Source organism: Ammodytes marinus (assembly GCF_949987685.1).
Source record: "Ammodytes marinus genome assembly, chromosome: 4".
Lineage (NCBI taxonomy): Eukaryota > Metazoa > Chordata > Actinopteri > Uranoscopiformes > Ammodytidae > Ammodytes > Ammodytes marinus.
This window is the reverse complement of record NC_137233.1, coordinates 26,271,120-26,290,653: the sequence shown is the minus strand read 5'-3', so window position 1 is coordinate 26,290,653 and position 19,534 is coordinate 26,271,120. Positions and strand designations below refer to the sequence as shown.

General features: G+C 41.0%; 2 protein-coding genes across 2 annotated transcripts; both read right to left on the bottom strand.

Moving 5' to 3' along the window:
• Window positions 1-246: 246 nt before the first annotated feature.
• dcaf12 (DDB1 and CUL4 associated factor 12) lies at window positions 247-10,669 on the bottom strand. The gene is made up of 9 exons (XM_080026912.1): window positions 10,312-10,669; window positions 8,273-8,563; window positions 5,776-6,054; window positions 5,057-5,117; window positions 4,746-4,939; window positions 3,632-3,697; window positions 3,137-3,299; window positions 2,361-2,539; window positions 247-2,239 (listed from the first exon to the last, which is right to left on the bottom strand). Exons 1-9 carry the CDS (start codon window positions 10,369-10,371, stop codon window positions 2,081-2,083), a joined length of 1,452 nt encoding a protein of 483 aa, XP_079883038.1. The 5' UTR covers window positions 10,372-10,669; the 3' UTR covers window positions 247-2,080.
• A 920-nt stretch (window positions 10,670-11,589) lies between these two features.
• Window positions 11,590-19,088, bottom strand: ubap1 (ubiquitin associated protein 1). Its single transcript, XM_080026919.1, has 7 exons — window positions 18,947-19,088; window positions 16,641-16,689; window positions 16,367-16,491; window positions 15,098-15,886; window positions 14,799-14,957; window positions 14,167-14,268; window positions 11,590-13,997 (listed from the first exon to the last, which is right to left on the bottom strand). The coding sequence occupies exons 2-7, from the start codon at window positions 16,678-16,680 to the stop codon at window positions 13,857-13,859; spliced, it is 1,356 nt and encodes a 451-aa protein (XP_079883045.1). The 5' UTR covers window positions 16,681-16,689; window positions 18,947-19,088; the 3' UTR covers window positions 11,590-13,856.
• Window positions 19,089-19,534: the final 446 nt, after the last annotated feature.

Sequence of the window (19,534 nt, the reverse complement as noted above, 5' to 3'; positions counted from 1 at the left end):
TCAAACTACCTAATAATAATAATAATCATTGACGTTGGACGTGAAGTTCAAACGAAATGTTTTCTTTCTCTGTTGTGATTATCGTATGCAACGTAGCGGACTGAGAAGCTTTCTGTCCCGTAAGCATTATGGTTGGATATCGCTAACATCCCAATAAATCGGCCTACTACTGAAGCAATTTTAATTCAAGGAAATATCTATAACATTGGACCAATCATCTCAACCACGGAAAGAAATAAACATTACATCAATATACATTTTATTTTGATTATTTACTCTTTTTAAAGATTTCTTAGCTTGTTTTTTTTAGATGTTTATATCTTACAATATCCTCAGATTCAGTCATTTGTAAAAACATTCATGAGGCATGTATAAAAAAAAACGGCATCACCAAGTAGACAGATCAATCCACACACTTCCTCAGACATATACATAAAAATGTATGGAATTGTCCCTATGTATTTTTACACATACATATAGACATATATAAAATACACTTTAAAAGTGTTGGTTTATTTGTTAAATTTCTGGGTCGTAATTGGGGTTCCTCTTTTCAATATGTCATTATCATGAAAACTGGACAAAAGCTCCATGTAGAAAAGGAAAACTATGATCGCCTATGGCCGTCTTTCACAGAAAGACTTGAGCAAGGCAAAATTGTAACTCAAGCCTACCCTGCCTCTACCAAACAAGGAGAAGAGCAGAATCGCTCCCTCCTTGGTACACACAAAAGAGGGGTGAAAAGAGTTTTACAACTGTGAAAACAAATGTATGCACCTGCAGCATATAACTCCAGGGTAAAGTTGTCTCCTCGCATCCTTTTTCGCTGGATGGTTGAGCGGATAAAATTGAGCTACTGCAGATTCTCTCAATGGTTCCTGTGGAGTCCCAGAATCACGGGAGGGCGGATTCACTCCAGTAGACAAAGGCTCCCATATCAATCAAAGTTGATGATACTTAACTTGCTAAATTCTCTAGTTACATCAGAACGGTACAGGTCAGGATTTGAACACAATCTATGGACAAATCTGCTGAAAGCATTCTGGTCGGAGATAACAGAACAGGAATATAAGCAAGAAGACAATACATTCTTCAAAAGAAGCAGGTTTACACACCCCTGACCAACCAAACAGAGCGGACAGAGAAGGGGGAAAATAAATACAAATAAAGCTAATTAGATTATCAGCAGGGGTATGCCTGTCAAATCACAGTCCAAAAAAAATAAAAATACACATTTCTTGGGAGTAAATCATAGCAGATCAACAACACTGCATGTAGCGATCCTAATGTTTCTCCTTTACATCATCTCAGTGAGGAAAATATGAACACAAAGTCCCATTGTTGATTGGTTTCTTCGTTTTACTTCCGACAGGAGAAGAGAGAAGTTTCTTTGTGATTGTTGTGGGACAGGACGGGGCTGTTCCAACCAGTATATATTCTCTTATCAAACGTCAATCCGGCACTCCGGTTCAGTCCTTCAAAATGCATCGTCTCTTGAGTCCTCATGCCTCTCTCCCTCTCTTTTATTGCCATCCATTTCAGTGAGGAAAAGATTCCACAGGTATTTAACGAGGACACCGCCATTTATCACAGAAGAAAGCAGCAGTTAACACAACCATTACATACAAAAAAATACAAGCTAGCAAAAGACCATATCCTAATCCCTGCGGGTTGGATGTTAAGGTTACAAATGATGAGAACATGTTTTACTTTTGTCTTTATGCTTCTCAAAACTCTTAAGAGTTTCTTTAGTGGCAGACTTTGCAGCTCTTGAGAAAGTTACTACTTAATTGTTGTACATTTTCATTAAAAAAAATAAAGAAGGTGATGTGGAAGGAGCAAAGGAATACTGGAGAGTGTAGTGGTGGAGACAAAGATGCAACAAGCTGTGATACGGTGGGGGCAATATCATGCTCCTGAGTCCACGTGTGAGCAAAAACAGAGTGACAATACAATAGGCAAGAGGGATACCAAAGATAGCGGAGTCAACTGACTCGAAGGAGGGAGAGGGATGGATGGACTGGTGAAGTAAAATTTTGGACGATGAAGTAGTTAGAGAGCGATCGACGGGACCAAGAGGCTAGCTCCACAGTCCTGCGTAGTTGCCGTGCAGGCCGGAACAGAGGGGTCCCCCTGCTACAAACAGCTTGGTGCCAGAGTCGTCGTAGCAGTGTGTGTACACCGCATTGGGGAAGGAATGAATGTCCGAGAAGTAACTCCTCCACGTCTCGTCGTGATTCTGAGAGCAAAGCAAAGACAGTTGGTGAGCAGCCAAGGAGGGACAAGTGACCAAAAATGACAGAAATACTGTAACTACGATGCTGAAATATTTGAAAAGTGTGTTGTAGATTGCGAATTACCAGCCAGCCTTTCCCTGTAGTGAGCTTGAGGATGCCATCTCCTGGGCACTTCTTGTATCCGCCAGCTGGACTCAAAGGGTTCTCTAGGAATCTCTGGGCCCGGATGTCGTAGAACAGAAGAGAGCCTTGGCCAGTGCCAACCGTCACAATGTGCTCATAGAAGCTCACTGAGCGGATCCCTGCACACAACCAGATGTTTATCAATTAATTTAAAAAAAAAAAAAGGTGCAGTGTGTAATATCAGAATATTTAGTGTAGCATTAAGTGGCAAGAATTCTAGATTCCAACACTCCCTTGGTAACTACTCCCTTTTGAATTAAATATGGCATCATCCACCGTTGCCTGAAGTCTTTCCACAATATCAAGTAATGAGGAGAAGATGTATTTAGTTATTTATTTTATACTTCTTCTTCGTCTTCCAACAGGTGCATTTCCCCAGGACAACCACTATAAAAACACCTACGGCTACTAAACTTGTCCATTCTGTGCTACTATAGAAACATGGCGGTGCACCATGGCTGCCTCCATGTAGGGTAGATTTAAAAGGCTAATTGTAAGGAAATAAAACAAATAACTTTTATTTGCAAGCGATTATAAGCAAAATAAAAACATACCATAATTTTTATCAAGTCTGTTCTGAAAAATGCCAATAAATTCTACAAACTGCAACTTTAATGATAATTAAAAAAAAAAAAAGCATTTAATGCGCAAACTTCTTACTGAAGGAGTTTAACACTTTGCCTGTGCCATTAGCTTCTTTTAAAAGTTGAACTTACCGCTGCCCCTCTCTCTGGAGTTGACGGACTTGATGCTGTGTGTAGGCTGCCGTGGATCCAGAAAGGAAACATGGGCCTGGGAGCCCACAGCATACACCGACCACTCCTGTCCATATGCCAGACACACATTCTCTTTGCAGTGAGGCAGCTTGGTGGACAGTATCTAGAAGGAAACCGCCATGGGAAGATTTATTTTATTTTTGCCGTCAGCTTCGGGGAAAAAATGTGTCCAAGTGGCCTTTCTCCTTTGTATTGTTGATCACACAAGATACACAGCTAACCAATATAACTCCACTCCATTCAAAAAAGAAGTGTACGAAAAATTTAACAATTTTAGAAGAATATTGAAATATATGAATGGTATTTACTATTCCTGGCATTGTAAAACATATTTTAATACTCTGCTCAAGATAACTGTAATTTATCACGTTAGCATGAAGCGTAAATATGCATCACACCCTAAATACTGGTAAGAGTGTGTATTGTGAGATTTACCTTGCACAAGTTGTGCTCAGCTTTCCAGAGGTGGAAATAACCATCTAAGGACACAGCACCCAGTTCCTGGAAAGAGGATAAACAACAAGGAAAGACAGATGAAAATAACTGAAGATGAGGCAAAACCCAGAAACAACAGATACTGTCAATCAACTATAGAATTTAGCAAATGATCGTTAAAGGGATATTTCAGTGATTTTAAAGTGGGGTTTTTATGGGATACTTAGGCATAGTTAGTGTTTTACTTTATGGAGATGGGGATCAGCGCAGTCACTATAAGGAGTTTGGGGCAGAAGTTGCTGTAGCAAAAGTCAGCCTTCTATTGTTGCAAAGATGGACAGAAGAAAGACTGTCTTTCTCCTCCTATATAAATGCTAACATAAAACCTAAATATCAGTTCAATGGTACGCCAGACAACCCTTTATTTTTTTCTTCTGGTCCCCTTTTGCAACAGTAGAAGGCTGACTTCTGCTTCAGCAACTTCTCCCCCGAAATCTTTATAATGACTGCGCTGATCTCCATCTCCATGAGGTCACACACCTATGCTTAAACCTGTAGTGTGTAGAATTTTGGGATTTTTTTTTTTTTCATAGCAGACTTGGTAGAAAATAATTATAATATCCATTAGTACGTTTAATTTAGTGTATAATAGCTGAAAACAAATGATTTGAATTATTTTTGTTTCCCTTAGAAAGGGTCTCATATATCTCCATGTTTCTCCATACCTTGGACCAAGGTATGGGCGCCACCATGTTGGAAGCGTCATGGTTGGAATGTCATCAGGTGCATTGTTTAAAATTTTGAATTGTTCTTGTAGGCCACTGTAGCTTCTGTTATTATCCGAAAGGGGTGGGGTTACCCAGGGAGCGTTGCATTCTAGAACTTTCTTGATGATGTCATATTACACACTGCACCTTTAAGTACCTCATACAACCCCACTTCAAAATTACTGAACCATTCCTTTAACCACAGTTTTTTAGTATGAGGTACTCCATAGACTGTAAAAGACGTATGTTTGACCCAGTCTTGTATAAACCGACCCTCAGTTTATTTAAGGCCTGTAGGATATATTTCCCTGGCAACAGAGGAATGTAGTTTCACAGCAGAAGCTTACTTTATGGTTGTTGTTGAAGGCCAGAGCACGGACTTTACAGTTATAGGGGTTGGTGTACTCCTTCGGGATGTCCTTGAGGGCACGGTGGGAGATGTGGGCGTAGGAGGGTACTGACTCCTTGTTCTGACTGCGCTCTGCATGGCTCAGGACTTCCTCCGTCACCTCCCACAGGCCCATGGAGCCATCTCTAGACCCTAGATAAAGCAACACACATGACATATCTACATTAGAAAAACATTACACCTAGCGTTGTTATCAGGATATTTAGAGAGGACTAACTTGGAATGAGAAAACTCATAGAGACAACTCACCAGAAACAGCCATGTTGTCACTGATCCATGCTATGGAGAAGATCCAGTCATTGTGACCATCCTGAAAAACAAATGACCACTATATAAAAACAACAACAACTAGTCTCTCACAACCTTTTATGTTTCAGGCTGAATCACTGAACACCTAACGCTAAACAGTGGCTGGCCAAAATAAAAATAAAGTTGAACCAACCATATTTGAAATTACATGAAAGAGAAAATCCTAAATGTGGTCAACAATGAGGGGTCTGGAAGCAGGCTGGTGGTAACCAATCACTACATTTTTGTGTTAAGAGTGCTGAACAAGTGTAGCATCTGACAGACTGTGGCAGTGTGTATATAAATAATCTAATCACAAAAGCCATTCAAATGAATCCTCTGGGGACCATAAAACTCGTTGTAGTTGTTATGCCTCCGCGCGAGCGATAGCCGACGTCCGGAAGCATTATGTTTTCAGGTTGTCCATACATTCGTCAGGCCGTCCATTTTCTTTAACCTTTGCACAAATGACCACTCTTAATCACAGATGAACTAAATAGATTTAGGAGGTCAAAGGTTACTGTGACATATTACATATTGCATTGGTGACATATTGCCGGGTCGCAGTACCGTAGTTTTGAGATGAATCATCTAATTTTGGAGGGGGTCCTTAACACAGATATACAGAAAGTACAAAACACAAAAAACATTCACACACAAAGCTCTCCCGAGCCACTTACATCTCCGACACAAACGGGGTCCAGTGTGGGCAGCTGGTAGATGGCCAGGCTGTTGGGGTTGTCTCCTCCGGTGGCTAGCAGCGTCCCGGAGGGATTGAGTTCAATAGCGTGGATCCCACAGCCCTGTTGGTCCAGCCGGGAACGAGAGCCTGCTGTGGGTTGGTACTGCCTCCCTGCCACCACGGCACCCCCCACCCCAGAACCTCCACTCTGACACTCCCTGTCCTTTAGCATGGGAATGCGCGTGATCTGCCCCGTCAGGACATCAGCTACAAAAAGCTGCGGGTGAAAGAGAGAGACATCCGGTGAGCCTAACCAGGTTCAGACGTTATATGAAGATCCTGAAGCCAAATTATTAAGTGAAATGTTAGTGTGATCTGACTGAAATGCCTAGGATGACAATATACAGCAAAAAGAAGCATTTAAATGACAGAATGTTTGATGTTACCCTAATGTTAACTCCAACATAGTTATTTTCCAGAAATGCTAATGCATGATTTGATTTATCAAATCAAAAAAAGCTAAATAAAAAACAAACATACATCAAACATAGTACCATGATCTAAAGTTTGAGTTGCTGAGCCTTAAACATTTCAGTCAATATTAAACTGTGTGTTCTGTTTACCATAGCCTTATGGCCCTTGTACAGTGGCTTGCAAAAGTATTCATACCCCTTGAAATGTTCCACATTTTGTTACGTTACAACCACATACGTACATGTATTTTATTGGGATTTTATGTGATACACCAACACAAAGTAGCGCAACATTGTGAAGTGGAATGAAAATTAAACGTGGTTTTAATTATTTTTTATAAATAAACTGAAAAGTGTGGCGTGCCAAAGTATTCAGCCCCCTGAGTCAATGCTTTGTAGAACCACATATCGCTGCCATTACAGCTGCAAATCTATTGGAGTATTTCTCTATCAGCTTTGCACATCTACAGACCGATATATTTTGTCCATTCTTCTTTGCAAAATAGCTCAAGGTTCAGATTCAGCATCAGATTGGATGGAGTGTCTGTCAACAGCAATTTTCAAGTCTTTCTCAATATTCTCAATTGTTTTTAGGTCTGGACTTTGACTGGGCCATTCTAACACATGACTATGCTTTCATTTAAACCATTTCATAGTAGATCTGGTTGTATGTTTAGGGTAGATGTCCTTCTGGAAGGTGAACCTCTGCCCCAGTCTCAAGTCTTTTGCAGACTCTAACAGGTTTTCTGTATTTGGCTCCATCTATCTTCCCATCAACTCTAACCAGCTTCCCTGTACCTGCTGAAGAAAAGCATCCCCATAGCAAGATGCAAATACAGGGCATAAAACCTGTTAGAGTCTGCAAAAGACTTGAGACTGGGTGTAGGTTCACCTTCCAGAAGGACAACTACCCTAAACATACTGCCAGATTTACAATGGAATGGTTTAAATCAAAGCATAGGCATGTGTTTGAATGGCCCAGTCAAAGTCCAGACCTAAAAACAATTGAGAATATTGAGAAAGACTTGAAAATTGCTGTTGACAGACGCTCTCCATCCAATCTGATGCTGAATCTGTAGTTCGAGCTATTTTGCAAAGAAGAATGGGCAATAAATATATCAGTCTGTAGAAATACTCCAATAGATTTGCAGCTGTAATGGCAGCGATAGGTGGTTCTACAAAGTATTGACTCAGGGGGCTGAATACTTTTGCACCCCACACTTTTCAGTTTTTTATTTAGAAACATTTCTTTAAAACCACGTTGCATTTTCATTCCACTTCACAATTATGCGCCACTTTGTGTTGGTGTATCACATAAAATCCCAATAAAATAAATGTACATATGTGGTTGTAACGTGACAAAATGTAAAACATTTCAAGGGGTATGAATACTTTTGCAAGCCACTGTAGGTTTACATAATTAGCAATGTGCAGGGATGGCATCTTGAGGTCACCAAAACTGAAAAACCCTTATCTGCTTGGACATTCTGTCATGTATAAATTATTTACCACCCCAATAATTTCTTCCCCAAACCATTTCCTTAAAATTTGATCCATGCACAAACCAAATTTTCAAAAAAGTTCTAAAAAGAAAGAGTACCACCTCGTCTGAACAAAGAGCGTTTCAGCCAAACAAATTTAAATTGATTTATTCTTATGAAATACAATCTTACTCTTACTAGAGGAGGCACTATATGGCAGTACAAAGGAACTCTGGAAATGCGCCACCTTTTCAACAAATGTCCAAGGGGAAAACCCTACTGAGATTTGTCCAACACTACCCCAAAATAACAGATTATATAAAAAGCTAAAATGAGATGTACAGCTAAGAGTGGTGTTCTTGTTGACTTTGTATTCAATTATTTATTCTCTTCTTGTTTTTGGTGAGTGTACTCCATGTTCAAGAGAGTGGGGTGGGGGGATTTATTTGTAGTTTAAGTATATGCTCACTGTATTCTGTGTTCAATGAATCAACATTTCCCCGAACTAAAAATGGAAAAATATGACAAAATGGCACCTTACCGTGTTGCACTTGGTCCCACACACCACCTGCCTGTGGTTGAGCCACTGTGAGGCAAAGACTTTGTTGAGTCGCCCCAGGGAGAACTCCCTCTCCTTGAGGATGCCAGGGAGTCTGCCGGCTGCAAAGCCCCGAAGGCTGCGCTGGAGTCTGAACTCATGCTGCTGTTGAGGCCTGAACTCCCGCCCCCGGAGGGCACACACCACCGAGCGCCGACTGCACCACCACTGCTGGGCATGACGTGATGAACAAGATACACGACTTCGCTTGTGTGGCGTCTGACACCAGCCCAGCTGAGAAGAAAGTCAAGAGTAGATTTTTGGAAGTTAGACTCCAATTAAGTTGATTAATGGTATGAATATAACGGTCAAATAATTCTTAAAATAATAAATCAAATGATATCTATTTTTTTTCTTTTCCATATCAAAATGATATATTTTGATATATCATATTGATTAGCCATGCCCATCCCCTCAATACGGTGGATCATAGGAGTATTACAGCAAATACGCACATGCATAGTACCATCCCTGACACTTCATCACACTGGGACAATACAGGCCTTTGCACACAACATTGAATTTGATAGTACATCTCGCTGAAGTAGGCCAGTATTGTTGACTGTCTTTATAATGGAGGTATTTTGATAGTCAGAAAAAGACCTCCTTAGATGTACTGGCCATATGATCACTGGCCAGGAACACAACAGAAACACTTTCATGAACTAAAAAACACCCTCAAATGTCTTAAAATAAATTGTATAAGCAAAGTCATGTCAGGCACCCTTTTTTCTATCCATCAATTCAACCATTTATCCTCCGCAAAACTGAGGGGCTGGAATCGTAATTCACACAATGTTCATACCTCTGTTCAGGTTCACAGGTTTTAACATATAACTAAACTTGGTAACATAATATCTTAGAATACCTACAAATTACAAGAAGAAATACAAAAAGTGTCAAGAAAGTCAGTCTTTTGGGCCATTTAAAGCTGCATGCTGAAAGCATAGACGTTTGGAGACATTCCAGAACAACATTCCCTTTTCCTAATCCTAACATATGTATAATAAGAAATATATGTGATAATTATTTATTGATTAAACCTGGAAAAACTGCTCCATACATTGTGTATATGGGTCAAAGGGGCTGGGGGAAAAACCCAAAAAGTATATAGTCCCCGGATCTCAAAGGAATCGGTGGATCCGAACTAGTACCTGAAAATATATATATATATATTTGTTTTATCTGGTATTGTTTTATTTTGGTCTGAGTGATACATACAACGAAAAACGGATCTGGACGTGGTTTAATTCTACTGGTGAATGGTGTTGGCCCTACATGTCCGAGACAGGCCTTGACGTTGTTGACAACCACTTATAGTTTGAAATCAAAGCATGTTTCCGGTGTCAACACTTGGGCTCAGTAGTGATTGTGTAGGGGAGATCCTCATGCTGATGAAGAATGCTATTAGTTCCCATAGGCAAATGACAATTTCATTATCTTGGACAGACCGACCTGCGGTGAGTCTGGATGTAGGTTAACCAGCTGTTGGTTAACGCGTTGAAGTTACAGTCATAGCTACAGCTGTGCCTCATACCTCGGCAAATTCAGTTGTCAGCTATGATTAGCGCTGGTCTATCGGGTGACTAAAGGGTGACAAGTGATGAGCTTAGCCGAACATGCTACTGTCAATGTTAACTACCAACGTAATGTTATCTATTGGCCATTTCAATTACATAAAAGCCCGAATAAGAAAGGGGCTAGCCAATTCGCTAACGTTAATTTAGCTGCCATGGTCGTAACGGACTGCCGTTGGCTAACGTGCTAATATTAGCGTACTGACTTTCAAACGGAAACAGTTGTATTATCGTTTAAAATGATTATGTTGTTTTGTCCTTATAATGTAACAAATTGTAGTGTTCAAAGTCACCAATATGTTGCGTCTGAGTTATATCAGCTAAACCTGGCTAACCCAGTGCTAATTAGCATGCTAAGATAACTGACTAGCTAGCTAACATGGATCTGCACCGGTTTCCGCCTACCTGTTGTTGGTCCTTGGGCTCTCCTGCCTTCCTTTTCCTGCTAACTGTTTTTCTCGCCATAATCTGATACACAGAGTTCCCTCACCCACATGGAGGGTAAAAGTGACGCTAGACACTGGATCATATAATGGCGATATGCTATTTTGTTCCTTGGCCCTCGGCGTCCGACGAGGAGGAAGGGCGATCACATACGGGAGAGGTTGGTTAGTCGCAGGTTAGGACCGTCGCTGAAATACTGTCCTAGGCTCCAAAACAATGCTCCACTCCGGCCGCTCAATCAATTTAGTTACGACAGACTCACTGGCTATTGCCAGAGGGTTCACCACTCTCCTTTTTCCTGCCAAGTCGCGTCAGCAACGGCGAAAGCATTGAGCAGCGCGCAGCCGCACTCAAATTGAACATCAACAAAAACAAGGTCGTACGTGGACGCGGACGTAATGCGCGCTCGTTCACGCCAACTGCGTAGTCTATGCGTCATATGTGTAGACCATTGGTCAGATGATTCTGATCTCTTTAGTAATACATTATTTTTTGTATATATAAATACATAATTCACAATCAAATTCTAACCTCAGAAAGGTGTATGCTCTTTTAGAAAGGTTTAAGATTTAAAAAAAATATTATTAATATTAAAATAATAATATTAAAAAATGTAAAGTATCTGTCTGTTAATCAGGTCTCATCCCCTGGTATGTTTTTTTTTTTTTTACTGTGAACATTGAGGACAAACTCAGGGATAAAAATCATGCATCCTAATAAAATACATCATCCAGAGAATTGGCTTAGTGGATTTTCGACATGGATATCTAAAATCACAGATGAATGTGCACTAGAGGTCAAACGTGACTTTGTAATCTGTTAATTAACGCTGGTGAACTCAGGCAGACAAGGTATGGCATCAATTCCTTTCTATATTCGTCTTTTTTGTGCTGACTGCCACATAGTTGGATGCTTCCAGTTGCCACTGACAATACCTAGATGGACAATCATCTGTATTGTAGCCATCTTGTCAACTGAGCAGAGAAAAAAATGCATTTGGTGTAGAAGAGAGAAAACCGGGAGCGAGCAACAGAGAGATGTGCTTCACTAGCTTCATGTTAACGGCTCATCTGTTGTTACCATTCTTGAGAACATGACCATAACCAAATGAAGCTCAAAAAGCGACACCAGCAAAGATCAACAGTCTTACTAATGACAAGATGTGCACATTTAATCATGTGGATTTTCCAAATCATTCAAGAGGAAATGGAACATTTCCCAAATCACATTTCAGGATCCTGGCAAAGAATACTCCCCCAAATTCTACTATCCCGTTAAGATATTTCAAGCACTCCATGTTCAATTATGCTGTGACTTAGAATTGGATCTGATATATAAACCTTTAAACAAGATGCCCAAAATAACGAGAATCTGGTTGCATTTCATTCCCACACAGCTAGAAGACCATGACAGAAATAGGAGGAGGCATTGATGGAATAGGTTCAGAACCTGCTATACTGTAGCCTATTCGACAATAATACCACTTGTGTGTTTGTCACTAAGGTAAGTGTACCTTGTTTCACAGTCAATAAGGAGGGCAATCAATAACAGAACTAGGTGAAAACAATTATTGTTGACCACATAACAGAAAACAATTCTGGCTCAAATAAAAACACCACCGTGAAACCACTGCTCGTCATGTTATTTGCCTGCAACAGGCACTGTCTTAACCAAAGAAATTGTTGCTGTTGTTCAAATTATTATTGTCTTATAGTCGTAAAAACTGCGCTTCTCTAAAAGAGATCAGTGGTTGGAAAGTTCTCTTGCAATTGAACAAAGTACTGGACCTGCCCCAAGCTAAGTGGCAGTTCTTTTAAATCACATTTTGCTCATTTTAAGCCCTTAATCTGTCACCATGCCTCTCACATTGCCCATCAGTACCACACAGTTCAAGATTATAAAACTCTCAAAGCCATCTTTTCCCCCTAGTGCAACTGAGCTGAAATGCTTTTTAAACATATGAAGCATTGAACTCAGGAGGTCCATTAACACATACTATAAAAATAATAATGGATCCTGCCCAATGACCATTTGGGGAAATTATTGTGACTTGTAGTGACTGAACCTTTAACTCTCCCGTGGAAAAACCAACAAAGTCAAAAATTTAAAAAAAAAGTAGGATCCAGACAATTCATTGCATGGTACACGTGTGAAAAGAAAGTCGACAAACCAGTTATGTTTGATAAGATTTTGTGGCATGAAATCCAAAAACAGAAAATAAATGATAGAAATCACTGAATCAAAATCTTTTTTTTTTAGTTACATCCACATTTCCAGCGAGGCTTGAAGACCGTTCCTCATTTCCCAACAAGAGGCTGAAGTGCCAGTCTACAGTCACACAATATGAAATGTCTCTATTGCACTGTGATGGAGCTGCAAAAACAACCCCTTGCTTACATTTTGTGTCCTTTTCTTTAGTTTTGGAAACCACTCACTCTTTTCCAGTATGAAAAAAGAAAGTCCACGACAGTTAAGCGCATCACATTAGTTAACATATCTTACATCATCGTATCAAACTATTTTTAAAGTTGTAAAAGAAAAGTGTCAGTGTACTATTTTAAATAAGCTGATGATTAGGAAACATGTGTCTGTGCCTGTGCAATATGTGACACGTCGATGGGTTATTCCTTATTTCCTATAGAGAAACTTCCTATTTTCACCACCCCCCGCTTCAACAGGCCATTCCAGTGCAGGTCAAAGAGGTACTGGGCAGCAGTATCTCTTATGCTCGGAGTTATAATGTCTTAGGATCTATTATGCGGTTCCTAAAACATAAAGCAAAAGAAATGGAATCTTCACATGAACAAAAGTGCCCTAATGAACAGAAAAACAGACATGAATGAATTGAAGAATAATGTAGAACACTACTAGGTGCAGGGCACCAGAGCAGAGAGGGCACTTCTTGAGATTAAGTTATCTGTGTGGTGACTGGGACTTTTTTTTTTTTTTTTACTTTTTAATATTAGTTATATCACTTTGAAGCGAGCCTCCTCAAGGCCCCTGTTCCCCTCCGTAATTCACTAGGTCTGCACTGAGCAGTGGAAGATGGCAGCTTAGTTGTTTGGGAGTTTCAAGAGTTCAAACTGGACTTTCTGTGATGCACTCAAGAGGCCAATCTGCTGACACAGTCCTGCAGTCACATAAACACTTCCCAAGTGGAAGCAAATCAGAAGATTTTCCAGTTTCTCCTTTCCAGCTCAGACATGCGCCCCATTCTTAAATACGCCTAGCAGTACCAAAGCCTGGAACCTTACCCCAGGATTTAGTGAGGGGAAGAAAAAAAACACCACCATGAAGAACTATTACACTTTGACCCCCCTCCACTCTAGGCACGCAGTCTTTTAAGAAGTGCTGAGACACAATATGTTTTAGCACAGAGAGAAATACAACTGTCTCCCAGCTGTCCCTTCCACAGCCAAGGCAAGGGCAGAGCATGGTATGACGCGGTAGGCAGAAGGAAAGGAGCTGTGTTGGGCCGGGCTTTTGGTGAACTAGGTTAGCCAGGCTCAGCTAGCTGCAGCCCGAGCCATCAGGTCCTCTAGAGCTTTGTCCTGATCATTGTTGTGGACCAGCAGCACCTCTTTGATGGCATCCCGCTCAAATCCCATTTCACCAAATCTCGACATAAGCTCAAGGAACTGCAAGGCCTGGAAAGATGGAAATAAAGAATTTTACCACACGAGATTACATCATCTTTAATGTAGAGAGGTATGGCTCATATATCAAAGACTAAATATGATCTTTGAAGCTTCCAACGATGACAATATATTATGAACACAATGCATGTACAGTTACCAGATGGCAATTTGTACATACCTTTTCCTCCGAGCATTGGTACATCTCTAAACATTCCTCCACTGCACTTGAATCGAAGCCCCGTTCACACAGACGTCCATGCACAAACAGATAGTCCAGTACCTTAGACAGACAATTGAACATTGTAATGTTAATTTAACTAACATAGGGTAATATATAAGACTAGTCAAATACCAATTTAAGTGTTGTTAAATTATGAGAAAATAAAAGGTTATACCGTGGATTAACATTCATTCTAAGTGTTCTGCAGGGTTCATTAATATATTGTATTATAGATTATGTCTGGCATATCATATCAACTCCAGAGAACTTGTTATATTTAGCTTTTCCCCCCCATCCAACATCTACAGCTTTCGCTATGATAAAAATGTGACCATGGATGGATAGCTCACACTGTTTAGTATTAGCTGTACAGATCACATAAATGCATCTTCCTATCTTGCCATAACGTTTGAGACAACAGCATGATTTAACAACTTTATTTCAATTTGGAGTTATATTTACAGATTTACAGCAGTCATTAATCATTGAAAACAGTTACACAAGCACATAAACAATGAGCTTTTTAAGCACATCAGACAGGGAATATCTTAGGAATTCAGATTGCGCATTGTTGTGAGAGGGAGTCGCACCTGCTCCACGTTCTGCCCTTGTCTCTGCATGGCCCGTAGGACGCCCTCATAGGAGTAGCCCATGCCCACCAGGGTTTCCACACACTGTCGCTCATTGGGGGTCATGCTGAGCAGTGCTCCGCCACATGGCAAACCGGCAGATCCTGACCCTGGGTTGACCTAGTAGAAAAATAAATGAGCGAATGTGAATAAGATTCCTTCTTTACCAACACTTGTTCATCTACATATCTATATCTCACACACAAACTATGCACACTATCAGTCAGGTATGCAGTATGTAATTATTTTCCGAGGCTCACCGGTTTTGGTGCTCCATTCTTGGTGTGGCTTGGTGGCTCTGGGGCAACAATAACTTGGGTCTTGGGTATGGTCTGCGTCGGGCTGCCATTGGGTAGGCTCTGTCGGGGAGCGGGGATTAGGCTATACCTCACTGGGTCTGTGTCACTAGAGTCAGAGAGTTTTGGAAAAGTGAGTGAGCGGATGTTACAGGGTCGATCGTCCGTGTCAAAGGCAGTTCTCCCGGGGTGCCCGACTCTGTCCATGTCCAGCAGGTCAACCAGCCCGTTGGGTTTATGAGTGAAGCCAGGTTTGGCTGTGAGGCTGGTGTTGGTGCTAGGAGGGGAGGGGCTGTTTCCGCGCGATGCTGGCCCGCTCTGGGAGACCTCCGGTAGGGATACAGAAGGGGGAGGCTGAGGCTGAGGTTGAGGCTGGCTCTGGAGGATATTCCTGAGCTCCTCCCTATCATCCAAAGTTTTGAGCTCCAGCTTGTCAAAGGGGTCCTCCTCCCGCTCAAAGTCAGCTAGGTTAAGGCGGTGCAGCTGGGGAATGCTGGGCAGGGCTTTCCTGGGGCCGAGGCTCGGGGCAGGCAGTGGAGTGAGGATGTCGTTATGGCTCAGCCCCGCCAGGACGGGGTTCAGTGCTGGTGGTAGAAGGTCCTGGTCTTCTGCAATGTCCTGGGCCTTTGCTAAGCATTCCCTGCTCTCTGCCTCCTGCCTGGCTGCTGCCTCTTCTGCTCTGGACTCTGCTGCTCTGGCCTCAGCGAGTTCAACCCCCCAGCGCACACTACGTCTCTCCAGAGAAAAGTCATACTGTTGAGACCGTAGTAAGAGGAAGAACAGGGGTTGTGGATCAAAGAGGGCACATAGAGTAAAAGGAGAAAATAAGAATAATTATTAGGCATAGGACACACATTTTACAAACCAAATTGAACAAATTAAACATCTTAAAAGGACTTGTGCCTCATAATTTGAACAGCTAGCAACAACTGAAATAACATCCCGTTACAAATTGCCACCCAAATAATAGCATGTGTTTGACCAAACCTTTCAATTTAAATTACTATAAACATAGCATAAGGAGGCATCTTAAAATGATGTCATCTCTCTGGTTTCCAGCATGACCAACCAAAAGGATAAAACTGACATAGCAGGACTGAGGGCAGATCCCATAATAATCAGCGCCATAAGGTGTCAGCATCGTTGAGCCCTGCTTGGAGGATGTTGCAAGTGGAACAATGAAAAGCTAACACAAGTGCAAAATCAACATCCGTCCTGTACCTCCTGACTAACCTGTGTATCCAGCAGCAAAGAGCGGCAGTCTGGCAGACAGAAACCAACAGGTAGTCCCACTTTGGATGGGCAGCGGAATTTGTCATTGATCTTGAAGGGAACTTCATCAAGGTAGCTGATGGGTCCTGTGTACAAATACAAAAACGAAGCAAGCATACATTAGAAGAATACACACCGGCACTACAGAAACCAGCGGACCTTAAACCTTTCCGCAAAACATCAGTATAGTCAGACGGTGGAAAAGAGTGGAAAAAAATGATCAACAGGCTCTCACCATTGTTGTATGCATCCGATCCAGACTTCCTCGCAGCCATTTAGAGACTCTGAAAACAGATACAAGTACACCAGGTATAACGTTAGAAAGCAGTGGAAGAGTCACAATTGTTTCATTGACAAAGAGTTGATAGTTACAAACTAAAAGGTCAACGTCTCTTAAAACAGCCCAGAGTGGATTTGCTAGACCTCTCTCTTTTTTTGTCTGACATGGTAGAGTTATTCTGATATTTACAGAGTGTCTTCCACTGAGCAAAGAAATTGGCCTTGCCGAACAGTCTTAATCAAAGCAGGATATAATTGACACTTCATCACATGGCAATGTGAACTGTCAGCTCTATTCAAATTAGAATTCTCCATTATCCCACTGGCTTTTATAACTTTACACTGCTTATATATCAAGTCACATAATCCTGTTATTTGGTCATGCCGAGCAACAATGCCTGACATTATCAACACAGAGAAGCCACTGTTTTCACATCCGCTGAACACAGAACTTTGATCCGAGTGCTGGTGTAGCTCCATGAAAAATACCCTTACACAGCTGAGAGAGGCTCGACATGTTGGTCAAAAGCACTAACAGCTCCCAAAAGCGATATCTACAATTAGAACTGAATGAAATGGCTAACTGATATATGATCAGTTTGCTAATACTGCCTACACCACTGAAAATGAACACCCAACTCTTTAGCTCTTTGCTTGTGTTCGCTTGTGCACTTGATTGAACCCTGATCTCATCAATGCCCCATATGAGACTATGGCCAGACATGTCAACAAAGTATGTATTGAGAGACCAAGATAAAGAATGTCTGGTGAAGATATTTGATCAGTAGCAGGCCAAAGAGAGACTGATAATATGTTCAGGAATGTGTGGAATCAAAGAAGGGCTCAAAGGCCAATTAATATTGGTATTGGATTGTCATCATGACTGCAGCAGGATGAGTGGGACATGTGACAGGTTGGTAACTGGTTAGTTACATAGCAGCAATACAAGAGTCAAAATCAAAATATCATAATGCTCATTTTCCGAGACTGTATTTTCTAGTCTTTCTGCCTCGCGGTTTTCAGAAATTGCTTGGTGCAGCTTTAAGCTTCAAAAACTAACTGTGAAAGCACAAAAAAATGCAATCGTGTCAACTTGGATGATACTGCATTTATATTGGGACTAAAAGAATAATCAGAAAAAGATGTCTCAATGACAACAATAAGTAATTCAGAATGTAAGCACAACAGTTTAGAGATGTGTATTCTTGCAAATGCTGGCAGCACACCTTTCCTGTCAGACTAAAAGTAGTTCGTAATGCACTGCAATATCCCAATTATTACCAGCACTTGTCTGAAAGGGGTCCACGGGAATATTTTTTTTTACATAATAAAATGCAACCTGCATTTACAGGCGGCTTTCCTGTACTATACTAATTGTGGAGCTGCACGATGGAAATTAGCCCTAATTTTGAGTTCAGTCCAAAATAATCGACACTGGCCTATACACTCCGTGGCTAATCATGTGTGGAAATGGGCCACACATGATCAGCAGGAAACCCGTGGTCAGGAGGATGTTTCTTTGCTTATCACATTTTTGATTTGATTTAAGATAGTAGTTAAATGCCTTCCTCGAGAAGTTTCTGTTCTACGTACAACACCTTAGATAGCAACTTAGATAGTAGCCTACTCACTTAGGCTAACCTATGCGTGTCCGACATGCATTTATCATTCACGATATGATAACAATGACAACACAACAGACTCGTCCAGGTAGTAAGGTTGGTTGATTTCAGTAGAGCTGAACTGCTTCGAACTTCAACACGATATCGAAAGGAACGCAATAACTGTAGTTCGTCACGTTTTCAGCGAGATTTTACGTTAAAATAGCACATTTTAAGGCTTCCAGTTGACACGTGTGGCTCGTAATAATGCCACCAGACGCAATACAGCGGGATCTAATCATTAGCTGGAATTACTTGACTTATGATAGCGTTAATTAGCAACGGGCTAAGCTATATCTATTTTTCTTTGACTGACTCCTAGCTTGTCGCGCTAACAGTGAACACACAGTGGTGAGTCTAGAAGTCAACCTCGGGGCTAACATTAATCAATATTGGAGGAGAATAGAGGTTGAGTAAATGAATTCGTGGACAGTTAACACTACTTGTTGGCTAATGTTTTTTTTTCAGTTGATGCTAATACGCTTAGCTTCGCCAGTGGCCTGGCTGTAGCGTTGTGTGGACAGGGCAGACCGCTGTCTCAGCTGATGCCACCGCCCCTTAAACTAAACTGAGCTCCCACACAAACACGCACTTCTCTCACCTGTGTCTATTCTGTCCCCCTCTTTCAAAATCCAAAAGACGTCTTGTCGAGGTGGAACTGGAGTTTAAACTATGCACCTGGCTTGGTTTATTTGTACAGACATCTCTTTCCTGTCTCATCGTGGGACGCCATCTTGATTTGTCAAGCTCCCCTTTCGCTGGTTCCTGTCTGACGTCACTCACCTACATGACGTCAGAACAACACTACACTCCTACATCGAGCTGTGAGTGAGTCGAGTAATCTGTTACAAATAAATAGAAAGTTATAAAGAACACGCAAAAAACACGCTTTTTTTTTAATCATACTATCTACATTGTATGAGCACAACAAAATGCATATATGAATGTGACGCATGTAAGAAAAACAATTGGAGCACAAACAAACCTTAAACGAAGGCAAAGGTCACTGCTGCTAACAGTGCAGGGATATAAAATACAAGTCTTAAAAAAGCGTGTTAATTTAAACTAATCTAAATAACATTTCATTAAAATAATAATAATACCTTTATTTATAACATGTTTTTAAAAAACGTGTACAAAATGCTTATTGATTTAAAGAGACAATAAGCATACAGTTGACCTTACGTAT